This window comes from Solea solea, chromosome 19 (assembly GCF_958295425.1).
Source record: "Solea solea chromosome 19, fSolSol10.1, whole genome shotgun sequence".
In the NCBI taxonomy this organism is placed as follows: Eukaryota; Metazoa; Chordata; class Actinopteri; order Pleuronectiformes; family Soleidae; genus Solea; species Solea solea.
Window position 1 is genome coordinate 5392682 of NC_081152.1, and position 18964 is coordinate 5411645.

The following is an 18964-nucleotide window of genomic DNA, read 5'->3' on the forward strand; positions in this document are numbered from 1 at the left end:
TGTGTGGGTTTCTTCCGGGTTATGCGGTTTCCTCTTATCCAAAAGATCTCACTTGACAGTAGAGACAACTGTAGATTGAAGACTGAAGGCATTATGTTCGAAATTCAACTTTTCCCTTTCAATCAGTGGTATTCTTGTTTTGAAAGCACTGTACAAAGTGATGCTTTTCTTTTCTTTCTAATTCTATTGTTGTTACTGCCATGTTTCTTCTGCTTTCTAAAAGCACAATTAAAAGCTCAGGTAGAAGTAATTCATGGTTTGCTCCTTTCATATTTATCATGCCTGTGTTGCTGCGTGAGCAAACCTGAAAATGCTATCAGCAAAATCCATGTTTAAATAAACACGCTTAAATAAAAGTCAGAGTGATTTTAGCGTGTGGTGAATTTTTAAAAATTGTAATACATATTCAGTTAGTAACATATTTTCACAAGAGAAAATGGTTATTAAAACTAAGTTACTTAGTCTGCTGCATTAAGTTGTGCCCTTTTACTCATAAATGACTCAGAAATGAGTCTGGGTTCATAAATTACAGGAAAAACCCAACCACAGTGCAGAGTTACTACGCTGGCTGATGTGTCTAATGGATGCAGCTAATGAATCTTTAAAGGCTGAAAATGCCCCGTGTCCTTGTGCTGACAGCCAAAGTTATTTATTTGAATTGATGTATCTGTTAATTGTTTTTTGTTTTGCTTTGTACAGCAGTGACATGTTTTTTGGGCTCCATTGGTTCCATACACTTACAAATATATATATGATTCTATTGTTATTTCCCATTCTAAATCACGTGCTAATATTCCCATAAGCATTCTGAGTAGAGTGTAACATGTTACGAGTCATTATAATGACGCCAAGGGCATTTGCTCACTCTCATGAATGCTTTTCCTGCCGTCACAAATCCTGTCATTTATTATCCGTGGGACTAATTACAGCAACACTTAGTGCGAGATATGGAAAGGTTAGAGTTCACCGTTTACTAGCAAGTTAGTGTGTCATTCTGCAAGTCTCAGAAAACAACAACAAAACACCCCTCTTAATGCAACAAAGGGAGATGATTTGCAGAGTTTTTCCTATTCTTCATGTTCATGTCAAGAGGCTATAGCCTTAAGGCTGTCCCAAATATTTCATGCACGGTTTATGGTTCCCTTTTAGAAATATTATCAAGTATTTAACCTTGCCTGACAGCCTGACCTCCGGTTACATCTCTGGGAAATGAACCACTGAATTTCTGGTCAATAGGGTAATTATGTCAGAGAAGGTCAAACTGTAGTGATTTGCATAAAAAACGAATATATTCTGACTGGTACCCTAACTTTTGGAGGAGATATTTTAGACTCTGATCATTGTGAGGGCACTTTTCCACTATATTCCACGGCACATCTCAACTCTTCTTGGTTTGGTGTCGTTTTCCATGACTCCAAAGTACCCCCCTCTACGTGGATGGTGTCGTCATAGCACAGCTGCATGAAACTGTTGTGACGTGGTTTTATACGCGACACAAACACACAAACTAAGAACGTAAAGCAGTTCTTTTCGGTGGGTGTTGAATCCTTAGAATCAGTTCATTAAAAAGATTAGTTCAGTACTTCCTGCACCTGACACAGTCACTGAACTGAAATATGGCTGAACGGGTTGTGATGCAGCTCACGATTGCATCTGCCTGTCGCTAAATACACCGGACTCCTCTGTTAAATATTGTGATTTTTAGACATTTCCGTGCTAAATGTTGGAGATTAACGCATGTTATCAGGAGTAGGGAAGTCTTTTTAAACTGATCTACCGTTCAGCATTGTTCGGTTTGATTTATGTGTCAGACGTCATGCTCATGACTCTTCCAGCGCCGACACTCAATCAGCGGCCGGCAGTCTGTTGATGTCACTTTTAGTGTCGGCTCAGATCGCTTGGAACCTCGCCAGAGCACGTAGTGAACAAGTAGAGTCGAGCCAAACCGAGTTGTGCTGGAACTCCATTTGATGTCATTAACTAAAGATGATGATTAGGGCCATATATAACATTTCAAAAATAAAAAAGCCAGAATTCAGAGAAAAAAATTTAAAATTTTAATAGTAGTAGTGATATGGGCCAGAAAATAGTGCCTAATGTGATAATTAATTTGCAACTCTACATTATTTCAGGTAAAAGTATTTTTTGCCCTCAGAGTCTATACTTACCCTTTATACCCTTTATATTCAAGGCTTCGTGTGGAAATGGAGGCTTGAACAGTATGGTATTGTGTCTTTTAAGTTAATGATCCAAAGCCAAGGTCAGACTACACATTATAAGCGTGATTATAGTCCGATCCAGCAGATGCAGAGTTCCAGCACCACCAATAGTGTGTCATCGTGAATAACAATCAAGGCCATGTACGGGACAACTTCAGTTCTACCAACAGAAAGTCTGGAGTATTTATGATTTATGTTCTATGATGTGTTCAAAAGAGGTGTGATGAAGTGGAACTTCAAGTCAAGGGTTTGTGTTGGCCACGACACAGCAGGTATCACACGCACAGCTTTGTTTACAGCAGGGGTGACAAACACATTTTAGTTCAGGGGCCAATTTTATCTCAAGTTGGCCGGACCAGTAAAATAATAGCTTAATAACTGACATTTTAATGAAGTTTCTTTTTACAAAACATATTATGAACAAACCTCACCATTTACACGTGTGTGCAGGTATCTGGATCTGAAACAGAATAGGATTTCACGTTCATGATCAGATTGTGTGATGTGATGTGAAATTCTTCCTGCGGGCCGGATTGGACCCTCTGGCAGGCCGGTTCTGGCCCGCGGGCCGTATGTTTGACACCCCTGGTTTACAGTCTTCTTTCTGGGTGTCCTCTAACTCGTGTAACACTCAGAAAGAGGCTGTAGCTACCTAAAAAAAATATATGATTGACAGTACTTTGCCCCACTTTCACACACTCTGCTACTTCCATGTAAATGACTTGTCAGTTTTATTTCATTTTTTTTTTAACCGCAGCTTATACTTTTAAAGACAGAAAATGTTACGGGCTGATCACTGAGACAAATTAAATTATTTGAAAGTGGACATTTGGAAAGCAGCAGTCTCGCTGAGCTGAAATAATGCCTGCATAATTGGCAATAGGACACCAATCACAGGCCATATGCTCGTAGACTGAGGACAGACATTAATTAGCATAGACATCATTTTCCCAGACTTTTCCTCTATTTTGCTTTGGCATGAGTTCAAAGAAAATGGTGTGGATTGACACCATTATTGTTCAGAAAAAGAATTACTTAGTGGAAATTCGAATTGAAAAACACAGAAAAGGGGCTGTCACTTTTTCTAAAAAATCAAGTTCAGAACAACATTACAGAGACAAGCTCTTCCTTCAAAGATATTTGGATTTTCCCCACCCACACACACAAACATGCCATTATTCATTACCCTTCTTACCGTTAGTCACGTGAGGACGATCACTTGTCGCGCCGCCGATCTGTGATGCCTTTGTTCCCTACTTTCTTATCTACAGTGTAGAACGCAAAAAGCTTCCGCACGCTGCTTTTCAGATGCTTTGGTGTCGTGAATTTAGTTCACCTGTGAAAACACCTCTATTTTCACAACAAAAGTTTTCATTTTAACTTTATTTGAAGCAAGTTTTCAGAGAGCAACATAACATCACTGCCTTATTTCACTGTACCCTGTGCTGGCCTTTGTGGTAATTACTTCTGACGGTGTGATGGGCTTCTAGGCTGTATATTTTGGGTGGGCAATATGCTTTACATATTTCAAAGTAAAAGTGTTTTTTTCAAAGTAAAAGTGCTTGTTTTGATATGGAATGATGTGTACTTCATCATAAAATCATATAGTATATAATAAGGGTTGCAAAAATCTGACAAAAGCATGTAATGAAATCATTACAACCAAATGTCTTATTACTATTATAAAAAATATTGCTCGCAAATGTATGTAGTATATATTCTATCACTTTACACATGCTGTGTTTAAAGGAAGAGGTCCGGGCCATGTTTTCATTCTAACATGATATTAAGTGGTGGGCCAGGATGCAGAAAAAACAATGGCACAGAAAATAATTCTGGATTTCTTTATTTCTAAAACCTCAAAAGCAACCACTACACAGTGTACGAGGACGTTGTCAGCGCCCAGTTACAGTACAAATATGTCAATAATGTTACGAGTGTGTCGTGTTCTGCTGGAGAAGTTCAGGAGCCGGAGCACCAGCTCTCATTAGCCCAACAGGAAACATCGGCTGCTGACGCTACATTAATGTTGATCACCTTCTAAACGGTTAGTTTAACATTAAAGTGTGTTGCTGGTTACTCTGACATGATGTCGCAGGGGCTACGGTAGCTCAGTGGTACTGCGAGTCGCTTTTCAACTCAAAGGTTGTGGGTTTGATTGCCGGCCTCCTCTAGTCCATTTCTGTGGCGACTGATATTGGTGTCATGTTGCTCTTGATGCGTTGAAGCGCGTGGATGCGTGTGCGTCTTATAAAACACAGCAGCCCTTGGCAAAATCATGCTCCTGCACACGTGGCTAAATGACAAATGGTCTGTTAAAAATGAAATGAAAATAAATAATGAAATGAAAATAAATATGTAAGTACAAGATGTCTTGTACACTCATTTAAACTTGCAGTAACTAGGTTTTTTTGACCAGTGGGAATGTGGTATTATTTATCATTTATGATATCAGTGTGCATGATATGTAACTATAGAGGACTGTTTTTGGAACCTATGCTTAGACTGTTATCACTTATGCAATATATTTTTATGTTTTTATATTATGAGATTATAACCCAAGAGGAAACTTTTTTTCTGACACTATGTTAATGTCGGTCACCTTTTGTTGATGGTTACTCTCCACCACAGGTGTCAAACTCAAGGCCCGCAAGAAAATATGTTATGTCTTTCCTGTTTTTTTTCCCACTGACTCACTGATTAGTACCACACTTATCAAGTTACCTCAAATTAAATGTGGACGTTGACACACAGAGCAGGAACCAGAGGGGGGTCTCTTTTAACTTTATGCATCTAGTAAAAATGATTACAGCAACTTATTGGCTATGACTACAGGCCTGTTTGTGCTGCTCTACTGAAATACAGTGGAGGAAATCAGGCAAGACACATGGACAAATGGAAAAATCATTCATTTCGGAGGTTTTTGTTATTTGACCTCCTCTGGCCCTTGACTTGAACCCCTGCTCTACACCGTTCATTCGCTCATTTTTAAAGATGTTTCTTTGGCGATTGATCACGGTATCATATACGGTAGCTCTTGATGTTGTGTCGAAGGAAGGTGTGTTGGTGCATGTGTACGTCTTGCATGCTGTATAAAACACAGCAGCCCTTGGCAAAATGATGTTCCTGCACGCATCACTAAATGACAAATGGTCTGTTAAAATGTGTTTGCACATTGCAGAAAATGCAGGAGTGCACGGCTGAAATACATACATGTGTAAGTATAGGAGGTAACCCCCCCCCCCCCCTTTTTTTTTCTGTGCACGCCACTGCCTAAAGAGTGTACATCCTTAGTTCTCAACAGGTTTATGATTTGTTTAAGACCCCCCACCTCTCTCCCTCTGTGTGTGTGTGTGTGTGTGTTGAAAACCTGGCTCTCCTGCGCTCCTGTCTAATTATTCCTCTCTCTCTCTCTCTCTCTCCCCCTCTGTCTCTCTCTCCCTCTCTCCCTCGTGCAGCAGTCACTCTGCTCACTCATTGCTCAGACCTCAGCTCCACTTTCTCTCCTCTTCCTTCCTCCCCGCACTGCGTTTCGGTGACGGCTCCGTCCGCTGGCGGCAGGCGGACACCGACCAGACCCCCCCTACCCCCCCGCCCCCACAACTCCAGTGTGCGGAGCGCCGGTCTGCGCGCACGGAAGAGCCTGAAACAGCCCGAAGCGGACAACAAATGCTCGAGACCCGCGTCCGGTGGCCCCAGACCCGATGGGGAGGGAGAAGAGCAGCGCAGTGATGGGACAGTTTTCGGGAGGATGCTACCTGAGTTTTGCCACCCTCGTGCTCCTCGGCTCGCGCGTACCGGCCACGTTAGCGAGAGGTAAGTGGGCACGGAGAGCGGATTGTTTTGTGTTGAAAACGCTTCATTTGTAGTTGTTTATTAGTTTTGGGAAGTGATGTGAGCAGTGTGTGTGTGTCACACTCCTCAGACTGCGTTTTTTTATTTGTGCCAAGTTTGTTTTTTGGAATGCGCCACGCGCTGCTGGATCGGTTGATTGATGAGAGTTAATTCTAATCAAAATCACCTGGGGAGCCGTGTCTGCTCGGATGCACTCACCGTACTTCACCGTGTTTTAAACTGAAATATCAAGGGAGAGCAAGACTATATGTTGTGTTGCCGCAGGCGACGATATGCAGCGCAATGTTTACACTATAAAAATAAGTTTGATTTCAATCCCCAACACGTTTGTTTCCACTGCTGAATCACCACAGTTCCACTGTGAAATTGTCCTGTAGAGGAGCAGCCTGTCCACTGCTCTCATGCATCTGTCCTGTTTCACTCACTCACTCACTCACTGTGGCTCCAGTCTGTGTTTCATGCATAATGTACAAGTCTTTGTTTGTGTGATGGATGCAGATAATTGCTAAAAGCTGTGCTTTAATTTGTTGTTATTTGTGGCTGCATTGACTGTTGTGAGTCGGCTCTTATTCGTCAGCTTATGCAAAACATGTAATTAATGCTGGATGATGGAAGTGTAGATGGTATTAGACATGAATTTGCAACAATGCTGCCGTCTGAAGCATTATCGTGCAGTGCTATTTAAGTGGAGAACACGAATATTTTTGTCTGAATTTAAGTGTCTCTGTCTCTTTTAGAAATGCCAGTGTGAAGCTGAGAAAAGTTGGCCGCTAATGAGACAAACAGTAGCAACCTTTACCGTCTTTATTAGATCAGCAATGTGAAAATGTGGTGGCAAGTTACCAGAAGCACTGAAGAAAAGGGAAAACAAAGAAGTTGGTTATATAATACTATATTCTTTGCTCTAGACAACTCAAAAGATGTACGGTATTTTTTTTTTTGTTAACGATTCTCAAACTTTGAGCTTCCTCCTGTGGTACTTGGAGGAAAATACTGCTCCACTGTATTTACCGGGGCATGTGATCGGAGTGGAGCTGACGTATTTTGACCAAAGTGTGTAGAAAATGAAGCGAATAACTACAAATGAATCATAATCTGAGTCAGTTTATCTCTCGCTCCATCTGAATCTAATTTCACTATACCAGTGTGTGTGTGTGTGTGTGTGTGTGTGTGTGTGTATAGTAGTAAGTATATATATATGAGGAAGAGGAGGATGATAAGAGAATAAATCTGCTCGTGTTTACGTGACTTTGAGAGCTTGGTATTTTCTCCGATGGTACTTGATATAAAAAGTTTGAGAACCATTGTTCTAATGTATTTATATTTATACATATTTTATTCTACGGACTGAAGAGAACATCGTTGTTTCTCACAGCTCTGCACAAATAGCATACAGTAATCATTTTAAACATGTTTTTCCAAATGAAAATGAGAATAATGATGTAAAAATGACCAGTCCCACTGATATTCCTGTCAAAATAACAATTGGATATTTAGTCAAAATCGTTCAGCATATCTCAACTCTGAAGCGTCTCCACTTAACGGAGCTGTGAAACCCCGGTGTGTCTCCTGTTGTCTGACCAGGTCACGATGGACCCTGAGAGAATATTCAAATGTATTTCATTATGTACAAAATCTTTCTGTTTGGTTAGTGATTTTCCCCCTCTCTGCCTAATCCGTCCTGACCTTTTGACATCCATTTATCTTGCATTGCAGTGTGACACAGACACATTTACAATTAAATTAGTAAACTAGCCTCGAGGATTCCATTGTTGTTTTTCAGCGAGCATTCAAAGTTATGAAATTAGCTTCTACTAATTAGCATACCATAAATATTAGATCATGCGACTTTGCATGGAAGGACCAGAAGGGGTTTTTGTCATGCTTTTTCAAAGTTGATCTGAAAGAGGTTGACTGCACCCTTTCACGACTGCTTGTATGTTGGCTCTGAGACTCCCCACAGAGGCTGCATTTCCATGTCAGCGACCCATTCTTGGCAAAAGGGAACAAAAAGACCAATAACATTGTAAGTGCATGACAGTAAAATGTGCCCATGCATACAAGATGTAGTTTTCATAAGCTGCATGGATAAATGTTGTAATAGATCTGCCAGCTTTTAAAGTGGTGTCTGTGTTTGGAATGGCTTTTTGCCAGGCTGTAAAATAAATATTTATGTGGCAATAATATGGATGTCAACACTCAACTATCTGACTAAATAATGCAACAGCTGCCAGCATGACTAAGTTTCAGAGCATGGTTGTATTTAAAAAAAATAAATAAAAAAATGCAGTTTTGTGGCCACATGTACAGTATATTCTGTGCTACAGATAATAAGAATTTATTAGCAGCTACGATACCATTCAGGACTCCGACATTATTCTGCAGGCGGAAAACACACCGTTCACCTGCGAGCACATAAAGCCTAACACACTGATGGAGTGCAGAGAGCCCACAGTGACAATAACAAAGGCAGCCCAAAGGAGAGACGTATAGACTCATCACCTTCAGGAAGGAGATGGGGCTGTTGATATGTTGAGCAGTGCCAGTAAATATAGCAGAGCTGTTTGCAGACGAGAGAAGCGGCCATGTCAGCGGTGAGCGAGAACGGGCATGTTCCTCTTGTTAGCACCGTGTGTTGGTAATGGTTGAGAGTCAAATGAACATGTTGGTTTTTGAAATTATTCTTTAAAATGCACAGTATGTCATTCCTGCCTCTCGATCCAAACAAAAACGAAAGACAGTAGTTTGATGATGTCAGAAAGCAGCAAAGTGGATCACAGGAATTGTTGTCTTCACCACAAGGAGACGCAATAGAGATGGGTAAAGCTAATTAATAAATAACTTTCTGCACAATTCTATGGATTTATAGTGGTAGTAGTGGTGCGATTATGTACACTACCCAACAAAATACAGCATTAGATTTTAGCCTTAAAACTTCAACACTAGATGTTTGAAGATGGCCTGTTTTTAAATGTCCTAATGGTCTTTCTGCTGTGAGTTTATAGTGATCAAATCAATCCATACAGCTTCCTCTGTGACACCGACATGTCGGCAGTGCTGTAATGTAACGTCTCAGCCTGAAGCAAACCGCCCCGTTCTGTCCTAATGCAAAGTCGAACAGCAGTCTGTCACACATTTCAAGACGGATACCTGACTGACACTGGATCGGCGCGCAGAAGGTTAGAAATGGGCTAACTGCCACTCCAGCCTCCCTGCAACCACAACGTCACGCAAGGCAGCGCAACACGGAAAGACGCCCGCACGAAACGCAGCTTCATTTAATTTCCGTCACGTAAATTTCCTTTCAGTTTAATAAAATCTGACAAGCTCGTAGTAGCTGAGGCTTGGAGCTGTAGCCTTGTAGCCCACTGTATCTCCTGCTGCTGTCTTGTGCAGTGTGTAACTGGGGGAGAAAAAAAAACAACTCCTGAGAGAAACAGAGAGAGGGAAAGGGGAGTAAAGGGCAATGGAGTCATCTCTGCCATGTTTTATTTATCCCTAAAAAATGACTGCCAGACTCCTCCTCAAGCTCCAGCTTTGATTTAACTGACAATCCACATGAGCTGAATCCACGAGCGCAGTTGGGCTGGTATCCACAGTTGTTTCTGTTCTGTAGGAGATTGCACGCTGGTCATTGCCCACTTTCAATCTTGCATTATTCAGAGGGAACCCATTTCTCTATGCAGCTCACCAATCCCCTTCTCTCATCATCTCCTCTGCACATTCAAAGGGAACTAAGCTCACCAGCAGCCCAACAGAAGTAGGAAGTGCTGTCCCTGAAAATGATGGAGAATGCTTTTCAAGCGAAAATTAAAATGTGCTTAGAAGTAAATATACACATACTCATTATACCAATTAGAGCGATAAGACGCTTGGTCGGAGGGAGCTTTTTCCTAATCAAACGCCTATTGTCTTTTTTCTTGGCTATTGAGGCTTTGGAATCTTGTTAATAAATGAGCTTTTGTACATGATATTCCCCAGAGAGGTTGAATTGATTGGAAGAGAATCATTTTGTTTGCCAAGATGAATAAAACCCCAATCCAATGCTTTTATTGTAAATCTGCTGTGGTTATATATACATTAATGCAGGTCCTCTCGCCACTTTGAAGACCAGTTATGACTCGTATTGGATTCTCTCCACGTTATTTCTTGCATTATATTCTTCAGAATCAGAATGTATTAGAAATGTATTGGATCAAGATTTATTTATTTTCTGGCCCAGCTCCTGGTTCCTGTTCCCTTTCTTTTTTTTCATTTGCTGAATCCAGAATCTCGTGCAATGCTTACAACACAGATGCCCAGTGCACACTCCAGCTAAAAACCTGATAATGAGCTAAGCTGGAACTTAATTCATTCTCAACTCCTAAAGTTGCTGGAAAAACACCAAGTTCTCACCTCACTAATGCTCTTTGGCTGAGCACAAACACAGGCGTCAGGAGAGCCACAAACCCAACAACCGCAGGGTCGGTTTTCAAATTACTGTCAGTTACTCGTTGCTGATCTGACCTTCTACGAGGGATATTTGTCATTTTAGCCAGTAAATGTGATGGCTGTGTGATGAGAAGCTGCATCATGAATGTTTGCAAACTTCTTTTTTCTGCTAATAAGAGCACCGGAGCAGAGAACGTCCTTCTATTTTTTTGCCAATCAGAGCAGCTTAACTCCTTCACTTAAACCCATGTGCCAAAATAATTTATTGCATTTATTACACTCGCAGTATGAACAAAAATGCTTACACTGCTCCGAAGTAGCACCGTGGTGCAACACAAGCAGGGGAGGGCGCACAAAATATTAGAAACTAAAGAAAGGATCAGCATTTTGATCAGGTTTAAATCTCAAGTCTTGTAGACCTCTGAAAAAAACAAAGGGTTAACTTGCCTACTTGTCATTAACCAGCCTACCTGTGCAGTAGGCAGGCTTTTTTAATTCTTTGTTTTTCTTTTATTTATTACTGGCTAACTGGACATGAACTCATTTTCAACAAATAATATAACAAGAATGACAAATTACAGATTTGAGCTTCAAGATCCATCATTCTCCTATGCCCTTTGTTGACTTCAGACATCTGTGTCACTTATACAGAGTTATCCACAACATAACGATTGGACTTTAATTATTCAGCTTAATTCATGCATTTTGCATTACTTCTGGATGTTTGCATGCATGCATGCACAGTAATAGGGCGCCGTATCTTCTGAACAAATGCTGAGAGAATGACGGCGTGTCAAATGGAGCGTCCTGCAGATATGCCATTCAGCCTCGTCTCCGCAGCCTTGAAGCTTTCTGTTCGATAAGAGCTAGCATGGCTGTCATGTGTTGCCTCATAACACTGAAAGGGAAGCCTTGGAGATAACTGCCCATCTACAATGCACCATTCAATGCCTCACTGGCTATCTCAAGGGCATTGCCACAGAGGCGAGATTCACACCATTCACCTCAATGCCACCTCCTCGTTTTTTTTTTTCTCTCTCTAAGCTCCCAGTTTTTAACTATGGTTAACACTTTTGTTTTCTTTTAAAGTGCTTTCTTTTCATAAATATCCCAGGCCTGCTCATCCCTTCTTGTTGGTCACTCCTCCCTTGGAATTCCTGTAGGTGTAATTTAGTTTCAGTGAATTGTTGCTGTGACAAATGCCCTGGTTGTGCTGTCATTGCTCAACTCACCTGGCTGAAGGAGAAAGGAGAGCCAAGCATGGAGAGGCAGAATGAGGGAGCGCTGGAGTGTTGGAGGGAAAGGGGGAGGGGACAAGGAGGACTAAGGTGCAGAATACTTAAGTATCTCGTGTTATCAGGGACTGTCACAGCAGTTTGTCAGTAACAGTGAGCACCTGTCGCTGCTCTCCATGATTAATTAATTTCCAGAGTAATCAAAAAAGCAAATACATAACTAATGACTTTGGATTAAAGTCGGGGGGGGGGTTCGGTGTTTTTCTGTGCGCGTGCGAGTTTAATTAAGAAGTTTTGGTGTCAACTGAGAAAACATGATTAAAGTAAATCTGAAATACTGAGTATTTAGAATTTTCCTGATGCAAATGTCTTGCTTAGTGTCTTGGGAGGGTTCCAACTTTGTGGCAACAGTTTGAGGAAGACCCTTTTTTTCTATTCCAACATGACTGTGCACAAGGAAAGGACTATAAAGACTTGGTTTGATGTGGAAGAAGTTGACTGGCCTGCACAGAGCCCTGACCTCAACCCCAGCGAGCACCTTTGGGATGAACTGGAACAGAGATTGAGAGCCAGGCCTTCTCGTCCAGCATCAGTGCCTGACCTCATAAATGCTCTACAGAATGAATGGACACAAATTCCCATAGAAACACTTAATGGAAAATCTTCCAAGAAGTGTGGAAGCTGATAGCTACAAAACCAACTCGCATTAAAGTACTGTATTTGTACTTAAATACATCATTTCAGTTGAGGTAATGGTCAGGCGTCTGAATACCTTTGCTCATACTATGTACGTGGTAAAGACTCTTCACATTCACTGTAAAGGGAGCAGTGTCGAGCATTTTTTTATCCGTTGCTTCGCTCTGCTCACAAAAAGTGAGACATTTTCAAATTTCCTGGTGTTGTGAAATCCATTCATCCATCCATTATTTACCACTTTATCCTCCCCTGGAGGGTCGCAGGGGGGTGCTGTGCCAATCTCAGTAGGCGGGCTACACCCTGGACAGTTCACCGGTCGCTCACAGGGCCGTGTTGTGAAATCATATGATGCAAATCCCATTTCTGTGCTTGGCTCAAACACTACACAACCCCTCGGACAAGGGTGTTCTCCCCGGTACCATCACTTTAGCGACTCTTGCTACGTAGGCAGTGATACTGCTCTTCAAATGTCTGATGGCACCAAGTGTCAGGCCTGCTCACTGTCCAGCTGTAGAACAATGGTTATGTGAAACAGTGCAGTTTAAGATCAGCTTCTGTTCTTGGCACACAAACACACACACACTACCAACATCACCTCACATACCATCGTACATGATAAAGCTATTATGGAATGTATTGATGAGCATGATGTTAATGTCCTTATGAACTAATGCCTGTGTAGAGCATATACTGTCATTGCTTGATAGTCATCAGCCATGTCCTCCTTTGACAACCCATTTCATGGTTTTTGCTTAGTCTTTGTCCTGTTTCAGTTGTTGAGAGGTTGGTTCATGGTTGGAATGCTGTGTCGGTGGCCTTTCCCTATTTTTTTCTATATCTTGAAATCATTTCCTGAATTCGAGGGAGGCATTCTCTCCTTCTACAGGGGAGAAAGGAAAAACAGATGACACCCCAAGCTATAGAAGAAGTATATGCCAGGCTATATTTCATGCAGTGGTGTCTGTCCTCAATAGCTATTTGGTGCTTTTGTGGGTGTCAGAGATGCAGGATAGGATTTAAGAGGCCCTGTTGGCACATGAAACCTCCCTCTCTGTAGTGATGTGTAACTGTATGTTGTAAAACCAGCAAAAGCTCTGTCATTCATAAAATGAAAACGGGTAGCGGAATCTTTGAAGATGCTTTCTGTGCTTTTTAGAAGAAATCCTCAGTCCTGCAGACAAAGGGGAAGATTCAGAAGCACTGTGTTTGCAGATGCACTGTGCTCAGTTCAACTCAGATGGGAGGGGGAAAAATAAGCTGTGCTTACATTTAAAATTCTTACAAATTGCATTAATCAAACATTTAAATCTAATTTAGACTGGCATAAATAACATGAACCTATAGTAAAAAAAAAAATACAAAAATTATCTTATAATAGAGGAAAATTTTTGACTTTGTGGCCAAGACAAAATTGGATTTTAGAGACCCTACTGTATTATAATAATAATAACAATAATAATAATAAAACAAAAAATCTGTACATAGTGGAATTACACTCCCTTGAAATAGCTTTTGTTCTCATTAAGTCATTTCACACAGCTCTTGGATGGGGAAGCAGTCGATGTTTGCAAGTCAGCAACACTTTCAATACCAGATGTCAGCACTGTGTCGGTTTGCCTTTGTTTTGTGTATTTTGTCTAAAAGAAAATATACAAAAAACCCTTGTGTATGCATCATATGCCTTATATATAAACTACATGATTAACATGACAATTATGCAGTGCCAGAAAACACATTCATATTCTAGAAGAACGTATGATTGGGGCATTGGATCAACATTTTACAAACATTATCAAGGTCCAGTCTTGGAAACGCCAGTGTCTGGGGCAGAGTGTCGGGATGGCGTCCAACACCAGTATCAAACAGGCACCAGGTTTAAATTATTAAAGACTGGAGTATCAATAAGCCCAGATGTAATTGGTTCTGTTCACACTATACGAGACAAATTAAGTAAATAGATTTCCTATTTGTTACTGCTGCATTAATGTTATCTTGCATATTTTATAACACCAGCCATGTTGGCCAAAAATGTTTTATCATCAGGCGTCTTGCCTCCCTCTCTCTCTCTGGGAGGAGAGTGGGGGCAGCTCTCTCTCTCTGACACATTGAAACGCCGTGCCACACGCTCACACACGCTCACACACGCTCACACACGCTCACACACGCACAACACCCCTGTTCTTAGTGACAATGGCAGAGAGAAGAACTAAACATTCAAAAGTGTGGTCACACTTGACTAGAGCTGATGCTGGCAACCTTACGGACGCCTTCATGAATTTAATCAGAAATGGTCTCGGAGTCATCTTGTATAATGTCGGTCAGAAATTCACATTTTCACATATCTATAATGCCTGTTGCCTTTAGGCAGCAGAGATGTTTTGAATCCAAAATAGGTCATTTTAAAAGTGTGTGTGTGTGTGTGTGTGTAAGAGCTGCCATTGCTATCATATGAAGCCACCGCTGTGTGACGTACATTCTCTGTACAGTGCTTTTAATTTAAAACATCGCAGCTCGCAGGGAGAGAGGGTGAGAAGATAAACAAAACATTGTTAGGTATAGGAAAGGTGGGTTTAACTCACAGGGAAACAAACAAACAAACAATGGGATTGAATTGTAAGAACGTCAATAAGGTAAACGTGAGTTCTGTCCTCGCAGTTTGATGCCCTGAAATAACAGTAATGTTAGGTGTCAGGCTAACCGAGCTGGGCAGTGCATCTCTTGTTCTGTCTGCTACTTGTTTTTTTTGTCCGTCTCCAGTCTCTTCGCGTGCTGTGGTCTGTGACTTTGTGCCTGACAAAAGTGAGAGCCAAACACAACTACTTCTTCTTTCATTTGATGAACAGAAATGGACAAAGCTGTTTTTGTAAACTGTGGCTGGAAAAGGTTCACCAAGCACGTGGAAGCACAAAAACCTTCTGTGGCGACCAATCTGGACAGTAGATGAGCAGGACTACTCGTAAGCACATAAATAAACACTATTATGATTGGGCTTTTCAGGCAAGGTTGAGATATGATTTTGGAATAAGATGGAAAACAATGCGTTGACATTATCTGTGTCTCAATTCAAAAGTCTGTCCTTCAGTTCCACAGCAATAAAGGAGGATACTTCCCTTCCTGGCCCTACTTATCCCATGATCCATTGACTGCCTAGAGAGGAATGTTTTAATGGTGGTCAACATCAACAAAACACGTTTTTATGTCCAAAAAAAGGTGGCATCTCATGGTAAGACTGCCAATTTTAATCCCCTGCACACGCCTCCCTTCCCGAAGCATGTTGGGGAACTACGGTGGCCTTAACACACCAGAGGGGTTCTTTGTTTCTTTCTTTGTTCGCACACTAAGCTTCTACATTAAGATACAATATGTCCATTCTAGCTGCTGCAGAAATGTTGGTGCAATTTAGGTTTGTAAAGCAAGCCCATTGTCGTTTAAAAGTCTTATACTGAGGTTATGAAAAAAGCATTTTGGGCACAGTAAAGATGCACATTTCTCACTGAGTATTGACTAACCATACTGTTTATTGAGTGAAGCTGTTGTATAAATAGTATTTTGTGTTTGGAAAATGGTTTACACAGTTCACGGGTTGAATAGGTAGATGGTAGCTGGCCGCAAAGAGTAACCTCCATAGGGCAGCTGTGAGTGTCGAGTCTTTTTAAAACTACACTGAGTCACTGCACCTATTCTCTGTCACTATTTACCCACAGTATTTACCTTTGGCAGTGGAAAGCAGAGAGGGCAGTGTCTTCCATAATCACAAGTTCACTCAAGAGTGCACCTAATCTCCGAGCTTGACTGTTATATTGTCCCTGTGTCTGGCCTTCCTCCATCACTTCTTCCACTCACAGCTAACATGAGTTAGCTGTTCTCTCCCTGTGCTGGACATCACCGTGTCTCCAGCTTTTTTTTTGCCTCAGAGCCGCAGAGTCTTTCTTATGTTACACCTCTCTAATTTTCCTTAAACCACTCTTCCTTTAAGCTTTCATTGATTTGGAATTGCCATTGTTGTCCACATTCTACTAGGTATGTGACATCCATGTGGTCTTTGTTTGCTGGTTTATATGTTGAATGAGGAACACATTGGTCTATTTGCTCAACTTGATTAAAAAAAAATATATATATTATTATGGACTTTTAACAATGTGGAAAAATGATATATATATATATATTTAGAGCGATTCTTCCAGGCCCAGGCTGGATTCCTCTCCTCTTGTGTTTTGACAATGCTTAATGGCTCGAACTGTTAAATTTAAATGTTCATCCATATGGAAAGGTTGTGTGCTTTCCCCTCTTCGTATTGTGCCATGTTGCAAGGTTATGCATCTGTAACTTTGATGAGGTTCCCCTTCAGCCAAGGACTCCTGTTTGTCATTAAGATAGATAACATCTATTCGGTGCATCGACGTGGCTACATTCATTTAAGGACTACTTTTGTTTCACCTCACAGACAGCACAATCAATACATAGCTTTGCCTATTTCTTCTTCATTTCATCTCAGACCAATTCAGTCCGAGTGGAAGACAATAGAGTGAAGTGTGAGGTTGGGGCTTCCATCTAAAACGCATGTATCATTTAGTAGTTAAATAACTAATGCAGGTGTAGACTTTTTTTATTTTTATCCAATGTATGGTTTTTTCCCCCCCCCCAACACGTCTTCCTGTAAAACCTTGTCCTGAAAACCTCACAGTATACCTCTAAACTTTAGAACCCAACTGTTAAGTGTCTCTCATACGGTCACACTGTCACACTGTCTGTGACGGCTGACGTGATAAGTGGTCTTTCAAAAGAATTTAATTTGACCGACATGTGCAGAGCTTTCACTAAGTGCTGGCTGTTCACTTAACAGCTGGCTACTTTATCATATTTAAAACTGAAGTGTGTAACTTTTAAATATGAAAAAAAAACATGTGGTAACACTTTAGATTCGGGAACACATATTCACCATTAACTAGGTGCTTACTTACATGTATATAAGTACCATACCAGATCTTTATTAGTAATTATTAAGCATGTATTAACACCTTAATCTGGAAAAATCTTAATTCATGTTGTAATAGAGGTAGAATAAGGTGTTAATACGTGCTTAATAATTATTAATAGTGTGCTGTTTATGCATGTTAGTGAGCACCTAGTTAATAGTGAATATGTGTTCCCTAATCTAAAGTGTTACCAAACATGTCCGTCTCATTCCAACCATTGTCACATGAGCCACCCCTTTGCGGCAAAGCAATGTGAATGCCAGGGAACAATGGTATTTTACAATCCTGCCAATTTATATTTATGTTTCTTGGTGACAATGCCGTGAGTGTATGGAATTAGATTTTTTTTAGGAAGCAAATAAAATATGGATTTAATCATTCAAAAATGTTGTATTTTATTGTTTGAAAATACACTTGTTCTTTGTGCTCCCTGATTTGTTCTTTGCGCCGTGGTTTTTTTGTTCGTGATGTAGGAAGCTGCCTGCTGATTGGCTACTGATTTTGGAGGAGTGACAGCTCTAGATCGAAAGTAGTCACAGGCTTGGAGTAGCTGTCTGTCTGGAACACGTTCCCCAAGTTTTCCCTGTCAACATCCGACTAAAATAATTGTAATTATCTAACGTTTGTCAGATTATAACCGTTAGATACTTACAATTATTTTGTTCCAGCGAAACTCAGTAGCCAATCAGCAGGCAGCTTTGCGAACAAAAAACTATAGCGCAAAGAATACAAATACGATGATTTTGAATAATTAAATCCATATTTTATTTGCACTTCCTTCAAATCTTCATGACATTTTGTCCAATTGTGCTCTGCTGCATGGTGAACATGTGTAGTCACTAACCAGCTGAGAGTTTTGACTCAAATTCTTGTCAACTAAGTCACTATAGTAAATGTTGACGTGATACGCATCAAACAACCAAAAACTCGCAGTGTTTTTCACAGAATTAAATTCAGTGTTGGGACAGGCTCTACCAATGTGAGTGTATGTGTGTGTGTGTGTGTGTGTGTGACTCCATGATATATCTCCACAAGGTTCCTCTGAGGAAACACTGGTGCCTCTCTGTCTGTATCACTTCATGAGAGTTTGTGTGTGTGTGTGTGTGTGTGTGTTCAGCTGAGAGATCGTGTCCTGCAGTAAAGAACATTAAGTTGTCCACATTTAAAATGAGCTAAATAACGGATGACACAACACAATTAAGGACTGCACTGGACAAAACAGAGGGGACTTCCACATTCAGTGAGCTAATTTAGAAAACACTGGTGGCAGCAACGTGACGATTGCACAGTCAGCATTAAACAAAAAAAGAGTCCATGAAAGCTGCATTTTCCATACCGTATATGCTACATAGACATTTAAGTGTTTATTGAATGAATAAACAACTTACACTATGCTTTTACGGTCGAGCCAACGCTGAAATACATTATAACAGACAGACAGTGTTGTTAAAGGTCCAGTGTGTAACATTTAGGAGCGTTCATTGGCTGAAATTGAATATGCTACCCATAAGTATGCCTGCATAAGTGTAATCACTTTGCAATAACAATATTT

The 18964-nt window shown here is 40.7% G+C and overlaps 1 protein-coding gene across 3 annotated transcripts in view; it reads left to right on the forward strand.

Annotated features, from left to right (window-relative positions):
* The first annotated feature begins 5677 nt into the window (after window positions 1-5677).
* LOC131446295 (netrin receptor UNC5D-like) overlaps window positions 5678-18964 on the forward strand; it is a 197249-nt gene continuing 183962 nt past the window's right edge. Inside the window, exon 1 of one of the 3 annotated variants that reach the window (XM_058617442.1) lies at window positions 5678-6035. In XM_058617442.1, the coding sequence (XP_058473425.1) occupies window positions 5924-6035 (112 nt within the window). In that variant the 5' untranslated portion in view covers window positions 5678-5923. The remainder of the gene's footprint in view (window positions 6036-18964) is intronic. The other 2 variants (XM_058617441.1, XM_058617440.1) reach the window with 2 other exon arrangements.